This window comes from Triticum aestivum, chromosome 7A, assembly GCF_018294505.1.
Source record: "Triticum aestivum cultivar Chinese Spring chromosome 7A, IWGSC CS RefSeq v2.1, whole genome shotgun sequence".
NCBI lineage: Eukaryota > Viridiplantae > Streptophyta > Magnoliopsida > Poales > Poaceae > Triticum > Triticum aestivum.
The window spans coordinates 228,956,652-228,972,558 of record NC_057812.1 but is presented as its reverse complement, the minus strand read 5'-3'; the positions used below and the strand labels follow the sequence as shown (position 1 = coordinate 228,972,558).

The following is a 15,907-nucleotide window of genomic DNA, read 5'->3' as shown; positions in this document are numbered from 1 at the left end:
ATTGGGGAGACAGTCGAGGCGAGAGTGAGAAGAAGTTTGCCGCCGCTGTTCTCCAGCGAGGAGGAGACACCAATGGAAGAGGCTGGCATTTTTGTTTATTTTTTGCGGCAAGAGGCTAGCGTTGGGGGTTTTCTTTTTTCATCTAAACACACTGTTTTATTACTCTAAAATGTTCATAGGGATACAATTCAAGTCTGGAGGGTTTATAAGCCACAAATGGCGCCCTAAGTCCAGATCAAAGGTGTGCTTAGTAAGGCTATGCGCCTCAAGATTAGTACCGCGACCTTCGAAGATGAAGGTGCATTGCTAAAATTGCTCGGACGTATTTCTTATTTCCTTCACTATGCTTTCATACATACCTCCCGTGCCTAGCTTGATGTCGTTCACCACAACTTTGCAATCTGAGCCAACCAGTATATTTGGCAGCCCAAGATCCAGGGCTAGAGCAAGCGCCTCGCGACAAGCTAACGCCTCGAGAGTCCCCGGGTCCGTGATACCCGAGACTTTGATGGCTGATGAGCCCAAATATTTGCCATCATGGTCCCTGCATATTGCACTATAGGTTCCTTCCTTCGCAGATCTTGAAACAGCACCATCAGACTCGAATTTTTGCTATACCTTCAGGGGATGGACCCATCTTGATATGGCGTTGTTGCTGGATGTATTGGCCACTTGCTGCATCTTCTTTGGTCTACACTCTTCAAGCTCACGGATGTACTTCATAATAAAATGATGAGTAACCAGCGGACTCTGAAAAATATGTTCATGTAGGGCTTGTCGCCGAGAATACCAGATGGAGGTGTACCCGCTACTTATTATTTTATTATAAGTTGGCTTAAAGAAAGATGGGCCGGGGCTGGCTCTTGAGTGTGTTTCTCTTTTTTATCTTTTTTTGCTATTTTATTGTTACTCAAACAAAAACACATTTTATCTTTTAGCAAATAGAAATTTTTTGGCAGGAATTTAATAGAGGTGAAAATATTTTGAAGTTTTTACAAACTTTCATGAAAACTGAGTAGGAATCGTTACATATTAATATTCACATCATCTCAAGTCGTTACTAAATCTTATTATTCTCATCTCTTTTTTTTAGAAATATTCTCATCTTTTTCTGAGAGTGTGCGTGTTGTGTATACCAAGTCCTTATATTTTACTCCAAGCCTAAACAGTGCAAAAAAGTTACAAATGAAATTGTTAGTCATAGAAAAATGAATTCATTATAAAAAAATCAAATAATATTTCCAAAAATTACAAAAAATATTAGTGTTACTTTGGACAATCAAAAAACAATTGCAAGACCATTCTATGCACACCACTATTTTGTCATCGGATGAAAGTACGGAGCTGAAACACATCCTGGCGAACGATGTTAGGAAAGCTTTTACTGGATAATCAAGGATACATGTTTACCGACTTTGTCAAAATTGAATATAAAAAGTGTTGTGAAATGATATAAGGACCGAGTTCTACTAATTTAATCGCCCGGTGCAACGCACGGGCATTTGTATTAATATATATTTATGTAGCTCGAAAATACGTCAACGTGACTAGGGAGGGAACCTTGTGATACACCGATACTCCCGCCGTCTTTACTAGCCGTTCACGTACAAATATCTTTACTCAGAAAATATCTTAGCCTGAACAGGACCAAGGGTAGAAAAGTAAATCTTGCTCCTCTGCCTCACATCCGAGCTCAAGTATCCGGCTCGAAAATATCTCATGTCTTACTAGGAGCGAGGGCACAATCGTATATCCAATCAATCCACCTCACGCCCGAATCCGAGTAAGCAGCACACCGACCACGGACCCACACGGGCACCCGAAAATATCTCCTTCCCTTTCCACTCCTCATCACCTCCGCTTTTGCGCTTTTCCAAGGGCTCAGCGACTCCGAGATGGACACCGGCGAGCCTACGGGTACAGCGGCAGCGGCGGCGGGAGGAGAGAAGCGGGCGATGCTGCTGCGGCAGATCACCGAGGAGGGAGGCTTCGCCTTCGTGGCCTCCGCGGAGAAGGCGGCCGCGGGGGACCTGCGCGCGGCGGAGGCGGCGCGGGAGATGGCCTGGGAGCAGCTGCACTCGGGGCCGTGGAGCGAGGTGGAGCCTGCGTGGCGGCACGCCTACGCGCTCGCTTGTCTCCACGTCGCGAGTCTCCGCGCCGGTGACGACCGCCGCGCGGCGCTCCGAGCGCTCGACATGGGCCTCATCATGGGTGGCGACCTCCTCCGCGCAGAGCTCGAAGCAGCCATCGCGCAGGTCCCTGCCAATGGAAATCGCGAGGGCGAAGGCGACGGTGCGGGAGACGCCGGCAGAAACGTGGAGAGGTGGAGGGAAGGGCTCAGTAGGAATCGAGACCTCGGCGATGTGAGTACTTCTATTCTGTTGGCCTGCCAATTGCGAGTTTTCTTTTTTAAGATTGATGCATGAAAATGCAGAGCTAGAATTACTAGCAGTATGCTGGTATTGCCGGTAATTAGTTCGGCCGAGTGGTTCACTCTAGACAATTTTCTGGATCACTGGCTGGAAAGCTTCAAGTGCCCATATCTCCTGTGCGCGTTGCAGCCAGTGTTACTTTTTGCATCCTAGGTTGCAGCCAGAATGTTTAGGCAATTTATTTTGCTAATTTCTATTGGCAAGTTTTTGGGATTCCCAAATGTTCGTATGCCGAAATATTGGCTAGCCAATTTTTGGCTACCAGCCAAGCATGCTGTAGCTTTATATAATTCAGTTTATCTCATAAATTCATAAATTACTGAATCTGTTCTTTTGAATAGGTTAGTTTTCTTTCGTTAATAGGCATTGTTGTGTATCATTGCATTGATAGGGGAGGAGAGTAGCAAATGAATACAAAGGAGAGAGGGGGGAAGCAACTCAACGGGGCGTACGCAAGTTGGCGTCCCAAAAGAGTGCAAGATGAGCATGATGGAGGATGCTCAGCCTCAACATCTCAAAATCAGGATACAGGAATAACATTTAGCAGCCCTTTGGCTCCCGCGCGAGCCCAAAGCGTGGCTTCATCCTTGATGCAAGGTCTGTGTTAGACGGCCGTAGGCCATCGAAGACAGCGGCGTTGCGGTGCTTCCAGGCAGCCCAGGCAACAAGCGTGATGAGGGAGTTGAGTCCCTTCCATAAGCTAGCTGGGCAAGCGTTGGTTGCCGCCGACCACCATGGGAAGAAGCTTGCGGTGTCGCTGAATAGGTTAGTCATTTAGGCAGGCGGGATGTGGCAGATGGATTGGTTCAGTGGGATGATATACGAAATGTAGAGAAGTACCACAGATTCTAGCCAAAGTTCAAAAAAGCGCTAGGCGCTAATTATGCGTTTGGGCACCTACTTGCGCTTTTCTAGCTTAGGCGTGATTAGGCGAAATTAGGCGCAATTAGGCGTTAGTACTGTAACGTGAAGAAATAAGCTAGATGGGCTGGGCTAGCCCACTAAACCATAGGCCCATCTTCATATCCTCCTACTAAAAGCTCTCGTCTGCTGCAGTCGATAGGAAATTTAGGTTTCCTCCTCACGCCGCCTCCCCCCCTCGTCCTTTCTGTCTCGTTGCACGAGGCTGCCTCCCTCCCTCTTCCTCTGTCCCTTGTCGGAGAAGCTCGATCCCTCGCCGGAGAAGCTCAATCCCTCGCCGGAGAAGCTCGATTTGTCGTCGGGGCAGTTGAATCCCTCGTCGGCGAGGATGAATCCTCGCAGGGGAGGTCGAATCCTCGCCGGGGAGACTGATTTCTCACCTCAGAAAGCTGATTCCTCGCCGGAGAGGCTGATTTCTCGCCGGAGGACCTCGCCGGCCGCTTTTTTGAGCGCCTAGGGCCAAAGCGAGGCGCTATGCCAACGCCCAGCGCTTAAGCGCGCCTAGGCGAGCGCCTAATAGCGCCTTCTTGAACAGTGATTCTAGCACCTAGCAGCTACTTAGCAACCATAGTGACGTAATGACTTGACTTGTCCGATTAAGTTTAATGACCTGCTAGATAATTTCAGGTCGAGACACCTAGCAGGCATGACACTAGGACTTAATTTTGGTAGTCCCCCGGGCTCAGATCTTCCAGGTTCCCCTATGTTAGTGAGGTCAGAATCCCCCCACACTTCAAGCCTCTGTGTGCCGGTGGTTATGGCCATCGAAGGGCGTGATAGGACTACCCCAGCCCCCAAGCCAGGAAGCATCTTTGAACCATCAAAGTACATGATCCAATGCTTATAATCAATTCCTTGGTGAGGTTGCTGGTCCTCCGTCCACTCCACAACAAAATCGGCAAGACCTGTGCTTTGATAGCTCAGCGAGTCTGGAATTTGATCTCGAAGGACATCAATTCCAGGGCCCATTTGGCAATTTGGCCAGTCGCATCTTTGTTGTTGATTATATCAGGGGGACTTGGCTTGCTACCGTAATGGGGGGCAGGCCTGAAAATAGTGCCGCAGTTTCCGGAACACCATGAAGACGGTCTACGCGATCTATTGATAATGCGGGTATCTGGTCTTGCATGGCGAAAGCACCTCAGAAACATAGTAGACCGACCTTTGGACTTTGTATGTGTGGCCCTCCTCCCTGCGTTCGACCACCAGGACTGCACTAACCACATTTGTGCATCGTACGCCGACGTGCTTATCCAGGCATTTGTGCATCGTATGCTGGTACGTGGCGCATGCGTTCTTCAACCTAAAAGGCATGGTGATGTAGCAGAACGGCGTGTACAGCGTGATGATTTTTTTTTTAGAAAAGGGGGACATCCCCGGCCTCTGCATCAGAGTGATGCATACAGCCACCTTTATTAGCAAGCAAATAGGTTCAACAATAGTCTTAAAGTCTCAAACAAAAGCTGCTCACAAAGAGCTAAGGAACAAAAATAAAAGCCACAACCGGCTGGCAAAAGAGAGATAGGAAAACTAATTGCCTATCCTATTACATGACCGCCATCCAAACCGGCTGAAAATATCCCGTGCTACCATCTCCCATCGGATAGATCCAGTAACCAAACGCTCCCTGGCCTCCGTCGGAGTGAGTAACGACCATACAGCATGATGAAATAGGTGGCCTCGTGATCGGCCACCTTCATTCGGATCCGGTGGGACCCGGAGTACGCGTCCAGAAACGAGAACAACTCGTGCCCCATGGTGGCGTCGATAATCTGATCGATGCAGGAGAGTGGATATGGTTCTTTCGGGAAAACCTTACTGATGTCTTTATAATTGACACAAAGGTGCCATGTGTCGTTCTTTTTCGGCACCATGACCGGGTTTGCTAACCAGGTCGGGTGCTTTACTTCTCGGATGAATCCGACCTCCAAGAGCTACGCAATCTCCTCGCCCATGGCCCTGCGCTTTCGTTACAAGAACTGCCACAACATCTGTTGGCTGTGCTTTGCGATATTCACTGGGATGCCTGGCATATCGGATAGCTGCCAGGCGAAGATCTCCCACTTCTCACAGAGGAAGTCACAGAATGTGCTTTCCTATTTCGTGTCCAAGGTGGTCCCGATATGAGCTTTCTTGGAGGAATTTGTAGGGTGGACCTGGACGCTTTGGGTGTCTTGGCCGGCTGGAACGAGGAGCTCGGCTTCTTCTTCTTGGTCATGATGATATCGTCTTTGTCGACTGCCTCGCGCATGTTGGCAAACTCTTCCGCTGCGGTCACCTCTCCAGCCAGTGCCACTGTAGCCTTGTTGGCCTCGTAGGATTTTTGGTAGTTGCCGGATGCTGTGATGACCGCCTTGGGGCCCGGCATCTTCATCTTCAGATATGCATAGTGTGGCACCACGGCAAACTTGGCAAAAGTCGGCCTACCGAGGAGCGCATGATAGCCGCTTTTGCATGGAACGACTTCAAAGCAAAGGCTCTCAAGGCAGTAGTCGTCCGACGTGCCGAACACCATGTCCAGGGTGATCTGACCAAGAGGCTGGGCCTCCATGCCTAGGATGATTCCCATGAATCTTGTGTCGGTCGGCCTGACGAGGGGACTTCGGAATTTCCATCTTCTTTAGCATCTGGACGTACAAAAGGTTGAGGTTGGTGCCGTCCTCCATGAGGACTCTGGTGAGGTGGCAGCCTTCAACTATCGGGTCGAGGACCAAGGTGGCCTTCCCAGGATGGGGGATCCTGCACGGGTGATCGCTCTGGTCGAAGGAGATGGGTTGATTCCACCAGTCCAGGAAATTGTGGCACTGCGGGATCCGTAGCATAGACCTCTCTATCCACGAGCTTTTGTGCCCTCTTGGACTTGCCCGTGCGGAAGATCATGTTCACCGTCTTGATGTTTGCACCGGCCCTGCCGTTGCCACTACTTGAGCCACCACCCCGGCCATCTTTGGACGGGTCATGCCTATTGTCCTCGGCGTCATCTTTGTTCTTGTTGGCTTCCCGCATTGCTCTCTATTGCCAGTGGCATTGCCTGTTTGTGTAGTTGGCCCTAGGGAGACCGGGATCTTCTAGTGAGTGGTAATCACATGCATCCTCTAGTGAGTGGTAATCACATGCCTCCCCATGATCTCGTCAAAGTCAGGACCGCCTTGCTTCTTTTTGTCTGAGCACTGGTGCTACTTCTGGCCGGGAGCGCACTGGCGCTGGCCTCCGAACTCGGTGTTGACCTTGTCATCTCCGTGCTCGTCATTCCAACGCTTCTGGTTATGGTTGCCGTTATTGCGCCGAGGACGACCATACTTGTCTTTTGCCCTGGAGGCTCCTGGATTGCTGAGCTGTGTCGGGGCCATCATGGTCTTTTGCTTGGCCACCTAGGCCTCCTAATCGGAAGCGTAGGCAATAGCTATGTTCATGAGATCCATCATGTTTCATTGAGTTGCCTTGCCCAAGTCACGCATCAACAACTCGTCTCGACATCCATTTTTAATGTTGTAATGGCCTCAACACCGGTGATTTCGACAATCTCGTTCTTCTTTTTGAGCCAACGAGTTGGATGACATTGGTAAGGTCATGTTGGCTGGCTGGCCTTTGGTAGGTGCCCATGAAGTTTGCCATGAACTCATGATGTATGTCATTCCAGTAGAAGATTGACCTGGCAGCAAAGTGTTTAATCAAGCACGGACCGAGCCTTTCAGCATGATCGGCATGTAGTTGATAGCGTGAAAAGAATCCCCGTTAACCAGCTGCACAACTATTATGTAGTCAGCCAACCAAAGCTTTGAGTTTTATTCTTCGTCGTACTTGTCGACGAGGCATAGATGGAAATTGTCCGAGAACTTATAGTCGACTATATCGTCAGCAAAGCATGCCGGATACAGGGTTGGTATGTCGGTATCTGTTTGCAGGGCGGTGACGATGTGACGTACGTCGTCTCTGCCGGTGGCGCGGTCTTGTTCATTGAACGACCAGCCTAGACGTCCGACATCCTCGTGCAACCGCGCCAGCCGCTGATCTGACCAGCGCGGGGAAGCGCGCGGCTGCTTGACCGAGATGCCAAGCTTGCCGTTGAGCGGATGTCACCCGTGGTTGCGGTTGTGCTTTTGGATCTGACATAGACGTTTTGCTGGACGACCACCGTCTTCAGGAGTGCCGGCCCCTCCACGGACTGCGCCCAATCTGAGCAGGAAAAGTGATGTTCCCGAATACCCCGGCTGCTGCGTGCATGTTATTCGCGGGCGTGCGAAAGCCGGTGGGGGAGGTGACGCCTGACCATTGATATGGCTGTTGACTTCCCTGCCAGATTGCGGTAGCGCGGCTGCATCATCGACTGGGAGGCAGCGGTCGGGGCAGGCGTTGAGCAGTTCTATGGACTGCAGCTGATCGGCCTGCCTTCATAGCAAGCAATTCGTCTCCTTATTGGTTTTCTTGAGTGCTTTAGGATCTTCTGTCGTGTTTCTTCCATCTTCAAGCTGGTGGGATCCATGCCTGTGGTCGGGATGTTCAACTTTTCTTCGTCCAACTCCTCGGATTTGGTCTTGATGGCAGTGTCTTCGACGACTTTCTGAGAGGCCCCCCACCATGTAGCACTTGTACGTTGACGTCGCTCGCCACGGGTGGAATGGTGCCGATACCGGGATTGCCTCCGGGCAACTCTCGGCCAGGTTACATTTCCTCATTGAGGTCCTGGAGTTCTGTGGGGTCGAAAGGATAGGTCTAGAGACGGGGGGGGGGTGTACACACTAACAATGCAAAAGGTTTATTCTCTTGAAACTTATGTAGATTTTAGCACCAGTTAGATAGCAAGCAATATACCCTACACATGCATATCTAAAGTATGAGCAGCGAAATGTAAATGACATGCAAGTGCAAGAAAGTAAGGGGTAGAGTTTAGGAGATTTTGCAAATGAAGGGTGACACAAAGATTTTTCCCGTGGTTCCGATAGGTGGTGCTATCATACATCCACGTTGATGGAGACTTCAATCTCTAAGGGGATAACGGCTACACAAGTCCACGGAGGGCTCCACCCATGAAGGGTCCATGAAGAAGCAATCTTGTCCATGCCATCGTGGCTTACGCCCATGAAGGACAAGCCTCACTCAGGGTAGATCTTCGCGAAGTAGGCGGTCTCCTTGCCCTTACAAACTCCTTGGTTCACTCCTCAAGCATTGGAGGTTCCCAAGTGACATCTAACCAATCTAGGAGACACCACTCTCCAAAAGGTGATAGATGATGTTGCTGATGATGAACTCCTTGCTCTTGTGCTTCAAAAGATAGTCTCCTCGACACTCAATCATGCTCTCACAGATTTGACTATGTGGTAGGAGAGGGATTTGAGTGGAAAGCAACTTGGGGAGACTAGAGATCAAAGTCCTATGGTTGGAGTGGAAAACCTTTGATCTCAACACAAGAATAGGTGGTTCTCTCTTAGAAAATGGATATAGAAGTATAAGCTTCGAACTTGCTGCTCTCTGAGAGTTGGTGGATGGGTGGGGGTATATATAGCCATCACCAATAATCCAACCCTAACACACCTTTATGCACACTTCAGTGGGACCGGGTGAAACCACTCGGTGAGACCAACTTGTACAAAAGGTTTGAACTTCAGGTTTTTCGGTGAGACCAGATGAAACCTCTCAGTGGGACCGAGTCAAGCTGACCTAAGCACTTTCCACACTTTGGTGTCACCGACTGAAAACATTCAAAAATTTCAATTGAATTTCAGTTACAACATAAGGTTGGCAAATGCTCTTTTGTGGGACCGAAGGGCCAACTCAATAAGACCGAGACGCTAGGTTTAGGCAGTGGCTATGTCAAGTGTATCTCGGTGAGTCTGGTTGAATGTGTTTCGGTGGGACCGAGATTGACTTTAGGGTTGTGGAGATAGATGAATGTGTGGCTGAGGGTTTGGAGCAATATCCCTAAGCACTCAGTTAGACCATCATCAAAACCTCATCCCCTTTTAATAGTATTGGCTTCCCTACAGACTCAATGTGATCTTTGATCACTTAACAAAAAATGTAGAGTCTTGAAGTTTTGCCAACGCCATTCCTTAGCAGCTTGAGGGGTCCACTTCTCAATCCAAAGGTTTGACTAAGTTGAACTCTTCCTGAAATATACTCAAGGAAGAACATTAGTCCAACAACATGTATGTTGACATGAATTACCAAAACCACCAAGGGAGTGAATGTGCTTTTAAGTTCCTATCACCGGCTCCTTCCAGGACGTCGTGTAGTGTGTCAATGTTGGTGACGACGTGGGAGGTGGGTCGGTTGATGAAGGTTGCCGGCCGCTCCTGGGCCTGACTAGGAGCTAGGCCCTAGAGGATAAGCTTGTCGCAAGAACTGGTGATGAACTCCAGATTGCCAAAGTGGACAATTTGACCTAGTGCGAAGGTTTCGGCAAGCCTGAGATGGCCACTTGAATCGATGATATAGCACATCGCGCCGGACGCGGCATATGCCCCGACGCGAAGACACTTACTTCAATTGTAGATCTCATCTGATCTCTGCGTTCGCCACTGTCGGAGTTATTTTTGGCAGATCCCTCGAGAGGGTACTCTGTCCAAACGAGTAAATCAGATGGGAAACATGGAAGGATTTACCCAGATTCAGGCCCTCACGGAGGAGGTAAAACCCTTCTTCCTGCTTGGTTGTATTTTGTGTATAGGGGTTACAAAGATGATCGAGGGATTGAGTTCCAACTCTAGATTCTTGTGTATCGACTAGCTAGCCCCGGCTTATATGGGTGTCGGGTCTAGGGTTACATGCTCTTAGTCGGTTGCGGAGGGGTCCTCTGGACGTTGCCTTCCTTGTCGTGTACTCCAAGGCCTCTGAGCCCTTGTTGTCGGGCCATGGGCCGGTACAATGGCCCAGGCAGGAACCGACCTAGGGGGGCCTGGCCGGCCTACTCTGGCCGGTTTCCGGTATGATGAGGCACCCCTGGGCCATAACACCGTCAATACTCCTTTAGGCGAGGGATGTCCATATAAATGGATGTATTGTTGGGATATATTTGCTCCTATAGAAACCCAATTGGTGATGATGGTGTGTCTACCATCTGCCATTTCCGACCATCCGATCTGCACTAACGTATGCAAGGTAAGTTGTGGCATTTTTGCAAAAGACCCCACCACTCAGCTCCACATTTGCTGAAACCCCTTTATCTTTTCAGACCAGCCCCATCCCTTCCCACCTCATCCAAACACAGTGGGGGAGCCATCTCAAGTTTAGAGCCTGTGCAAGATCTAAGTGTTGCTAAGTTAATTAGTTTTTGCCCAAACATACTCTCACTTAGCCCAATTTTCTCTACTAGAGCTCCGTGGACTTGCACCATGGGAGCCCGGGCAACTGCCCCGGCTCACGGGGTGCTGTCTCCACCACTGTCCAAACAGATAAGAGGAACATACTTTGGGTGAATTCTAACATATTTTTTGTGATATATACCAAAACTAGTTTTTTTTTAAAAAAAATTGTGATATATACCAAAACTAGGGTATTAGTCTATTATGGGTCCATTGCAACACACGGACACCTTTGCTAGCAATTATTTCATCTTTGCACATTGTAGAAATTATGGGGTTAGTTTTCGCAGGTTTTTCCAAAGCACTACTTTTCCTGTTTATATTTGTTTCAAACTACATCAAATTTGGAAGTTTCTTAGAGGGTTGCCCATTTCATAGGGTTTTGGTTTGGCAACCCCACTTAGTTTAAGCATATTGTACAAAATTATCATAGGATTATGGCCATATGATTTCTCCAATATATTATTATGTACTAATTAACTAATTATATTTAATCCTTTTTTTTGCAACGCTCTTAATGATAATCTGTCTCAGGCGCTCAAAGTTCTGCCGGTGAAATCCCTATCTTGTAAGCAAATCGAGCGGCGGACATGCATTTCTTTGGAGGCATTTATACATGATTACTTTTTACGTGAGTCCCCTGTTATACTCAGTGGCTGCATTGATCATTGGCCTGCAAGGACAAAGTGGAAGGACATAAAATACCTAGAGAGGATAGCTGGAGACCGCACTATTCCTGTCGAGGTGATTACTCACACACTTACGCTTTGCACATTGACCTGTCATGCAGCAAACAAAATCAATTCTAACATTTTGTCAACTAAACTACTTATGCATTGTGAAGCCCACTTTGCCTCCTTCAGAAAATATTAAAATTAAATAAATAAATATACTGTTAATTGGGAAATAATATGAAGTTTCATTCAAAAAGTGCATTGAATGATTAAATCTGATTCTACAGTAAATTGGCTGGTTTCCAGCAAGTGGCTCATATACTCAATTTCCATCTCCAGGACTTCAATCAAGCTTATCTCAGGAAGTATTTATTTTTGCATTCGCTTCTCTATCCCACATTTGTCCTCTTATTATTTACCTTACGTTCTTGTGTATGATATAAGCTTGAGATGTGCTACCTAGACTAGTTTTGACAGTAGCCAGAATTATGTCCTATTGACAGATTGTTTCACATGCTTCTATATACGGATATTTGCATCTTGCCTAGCCTATGTTTCGTTGTACTTCGAATCAGTCTATTCATGTTACCAATCATAATTTCTAGTGGTTTGAACCAACTCTTTTATACCACCCATCCATCTGCTACTGTTTCCCCCCTATATATGCCTACTTTTGGTTTTAAATCATTTACAAAGATTTTGTGGTATCTTTTTTCATATGCATCTAGTCTTGATTTCTTAGCAGTATTGTTTGTATATTTGAGACAACTCCCTGAAAGCGGCTTTTATATCTAACAGATCTTCAAAACATATGTATAAATCTTAAAACAGTTGCACACATATTTGTCTTTTGGCTACCTGTGAAGTTAACAGGTCATTCGTAAGCAATAGCTTGTTTGTGTTATCCATAAGAGTAGCTGGCTTGAATGAGTTAGGTCTTGTTTTTTGTCGAATACTGTTAAATGGATCCTTTTCCCTTCTGTTATGTAAGTTCTCAGCACACTGGTATAATTAATGATTTGTCAGGTTGGAAAAAGTTATGTTTGTAATGAGTGGAGGCAGGACCTTATCACATTTTCACAGTTTCTTGAGAGAATGTCGTCACCTGATTGTTCTGCAAACTTGACGTATCTAGCCCAGCATCCATTGTTTGACCAGGTAACCTATTCCTGAGAAGTTTGATCCTTTTTCTATTTTCATATGCGGACTTAGTTTCCTATCTAGTTATTGGGCGTTATTTTGTAATATTTGGCAGATAAAAGAGCTTCGTGAAGACATAGTGGTTCCTGAGTACTGTTATGCTGGCGGTGGGAAACTCCAATCGCTCAATGCTTGGTTTGGCCCTCATGGGACTGTGACACCATTGCATCATGACCCACATCACAACCTTTTTGCTCAGGTATCAGATGAATGATAACCAAACAGGTGTTACTGCAACTAGAGTTACACTTTATGGGAAATTGGAATTATGCATACTCTTATGTAAAGAATTTCTCTCTGAAATATGGGTCTCAACTTCAACAGAAGGGTATATGTAGTGCAAATTTCTCTCTGAAATATGGGTTCAACTTCAGGGAAGGGGCATATGTAGTGCAAACGAAGGTGTTAGTCACACAGAATTGGTGGATGAGGCCATGAGGGATCGGTGGACTAGGTTTTTTTGTTTTGAATTTCGAAACCTTCAATTTTTCTAACATGTTATGTGCGTTATTTGGAAATTAATTACCAGTCATGGGACCTTAAGTTCCCAAATCTGATTTATTCATCCTTCAACCAGTAATCTCCGGTTCTCTACATACTTTGCAGACTGCACTTAGATATGAATTTGACACCCCCATTAGGAAATATATTGAACCAAGCTGTCTCCTTTGTTGTTTCGTCTGCTTTTCAGTAGGCAGGCGTCCTCCTACTTAAATCAAGACCACACAGTCAACTCTCACAGAAACAGGCTATCTTATGCTCCTGATTTCAATTTTGAAACAAAAAAACAAAAATCACATATATTGAGTAAGACAGATAGATTGCATGGTTGCTATCATTAGTTGCCACAACAAACCAATGGTTCCTTGATATGTTTGTAAATTGTAACCATTCTCATATTAAGTAAGACAAATACTCCCTCCGTTCATAAATATAAGTCTTTTTAGAGATTTCAATATGGACTACATACAAATGTATATAGACATACGTTAGAGTGTAGATTCACTCATTTTGCTCCGTATGTAGTCCATATTGGAATATCTAAAAAGACTTATATTTAGGAATGGAGAGAGTGGATTGTATTGTTGCTATCATTAGTTGCCACACAAACTAATGGTTCCTTGATATGCTTAATGCTTGTAACCATCCATTTTGTATGGATGAGAATGCTTACTTAGTTGGACTAGTCTTTTTCTGTTTTTCTTTTGCTCCGAAAAGGGGTAATATCAGATTGTCAGTATTCATTCAAGCCAGTTAAGTGATTACTATTTTTTTTAAATCACCTAAATTTGTGTTCATGTTTTTCGTATTTTCTTTAATTTTTTAAAAAGTTGGCTGCACAAGGACCAGTACGCTGTGAACTTGTTGAAGTTATATCTTTCCACTGAAAACACATGTTATTCACAGTTTTGTAATGAGAAGGGCGGAGCTAATTGTTATATTCGCTTGCATGCTCAAATTAAGATGTGTGGTGAGATTCTTTCGTGCAGCTTAACATAGGTTTAGCAAAACATTACGCTAATTTAAATTCGATCTGGAGATGGCCGTATCCTGGCACCTATTCCCAGTGTCTGCCGTTATTTCCTTTAGCTATTTATAAATCAGCTACTCCTACTAACTAATTGTGACAATGGGAGTGACAGATTTCATTTAGGTTCTAAATAAATCTATTATATGTGTTTCTTGACAGGTCTTGGGCAGAAAGTATATTAGACTCTATCATGCTTCCATCTCCGAGGATTTGTACCCTCACATGGAAACTATGCTAAGCAATACGAGCCAGGTGCGTGGTCTGTGTCAGATAACTATGCAGTGGTTGGAACAGATGTATTTCTAGATCAATGTATGGGTGAAAAATATTTGTCAGGCAAAGAAAGTAGAACTAGATCTCTAGCTTCTACTCCCTCCGTTCCAAAATAGAAGACTCAACTTTGTACTAACTTTAATACAAAGTTAGTATAAAGTTGGGTCATCTATTTTGAAACGGAGGGAGTAGTACATAACTTTTTTTTCGTTTACCTGCCTTTTGTACTTTTCCGGAAATTGCGATGGCACAGTTCCATCATGCCCAAATTTGTTCCGAAATCTGCTGTGAGCAACCTTGATGCTGAGCAAGTTTGGTAATCAATATTTGACCACGTATCATCCTCCTGTTCAACCTTGCTTTGTAATTGTCCAAGCTATCCATGTTCCTCTCGCCCTAAAGCTATGTGCTCTGTTATTTCTTTGAATGATATTGATCTTCATGAGACTATTGTACAAACAATGTCTCTGCACTTTTGCAGGTAGATCTTGACAACATTGATGTTAAGGAATTCCCAAGGACAGAAGATCTTGAATTCATGGACAACATATTGGAGGAAGGTGACCTGCTTTACATACCACCAAAATGGTGGCATTACGTGAGATCTCTTTCTACCAGTTTCTCTGTTAGCTTTTGGTGGCGCACGTCAATTCTTCCTTCACAGGGTTCATGACTTTAGTGTTTCTATCATCAGGTGGTAGAAAGTTTTAGAAAAAACTTGATTGAACCCATGTTTCATGATCCCCTATTTGTGTGGGTAGCGTTGCTACATTGGGTGTATATCATTATTTTTGTGACAATGATTTAAATATTTGACCGCTAGCATACAATTTACTAGCGGGTACTAGTGTGTTATTGCTCTTACTCCTTCTGTTGCTATGTACATGGTGCACATACGTTTTGAGGTTCAACTTTGATCAATAAAACGCACTTGTCACACAAACTATAAAATTCAATTTGTATTTAAATTAGTTTCCAATGATATAATTTTTATAACATGCAACTTATGTATTATCAGTCAATTTGATGGTCAAAATTTTATCATGAAATACATGAGCACCATGTAAACAAGGATAAGAGTTTTTTTTATCTGACTTCTTAACTTGAACATTCATTTATGGTTTAAATAAGTTCATTATATTCATTTAATGGTGTGTCCATTTTTTATATCTTTTTTGCACACCAATTCTCTTTGGAAAAAAGGGTTTCCGTAATTCCCTTGTTGAGAAAAACGCATGTTAATTTTTATAGCCGATTCATACATGTAAGAATACCAAAGCTAAGGCTTGCAATTTTAATAACTTAAACTCCAGTTGCATAAAACACTCGCGTGCAACTCCATAAAAAATAGAGATGAAAAGTGCAAACTTGTTTTTCTTTATCAACTGGCATGAGCTCTGACTTCTGATATAAAAAAAAAGAATTGACTAGTTTATAAGGAAAATTAGTCGCGATAAGGAAAACTGGTCGCAATACAAATGAGACCAATACACACCAACCCCGAGCCCGCAAAATCAAGCGAGCTGATGACCCCGCCACCCAAGCGAGCTGATGACCCCGCCACCCAAGCGATTA

General features: G+C 45.3%; 1 protein-coding gene across 1 annotated transcript; it reads left to right on the top strand.

The window, feature by feature from the left end:
* The first annotated feature begins 1,793 nt into the window (after nucleotides 1-1,793).
* LOC123151191 (lysine-specific demethylase JMJ30) lies at nucleotides 1,794-15,196 on the top strand. Its single transcript, XM_044570940.1, has 6 exons — nucleotides 1,794-2,363; nucleotides 11,189-11,398; nucleotides 12,355-12,486; nucleotides 12,584-12,727; nucleotides 14,219-14,311; nucleotides 14,814-15,196. Exons 1-6 carry the CDS (start codon nucleotides 1,896-1,898, stop codon nucleotides 15,003-15,005), a joined length of 1,239 nt encoding a protein of 412 aa, XP_044426875.1. The 5' UTR covers nucleotides 1,794-1,895; the 3' UTR covers nucleotides 15,006-15,196.
* The last annotated feature ends 711 nt before the right edge of the window (nucleotides 15,197-15,907 follow it).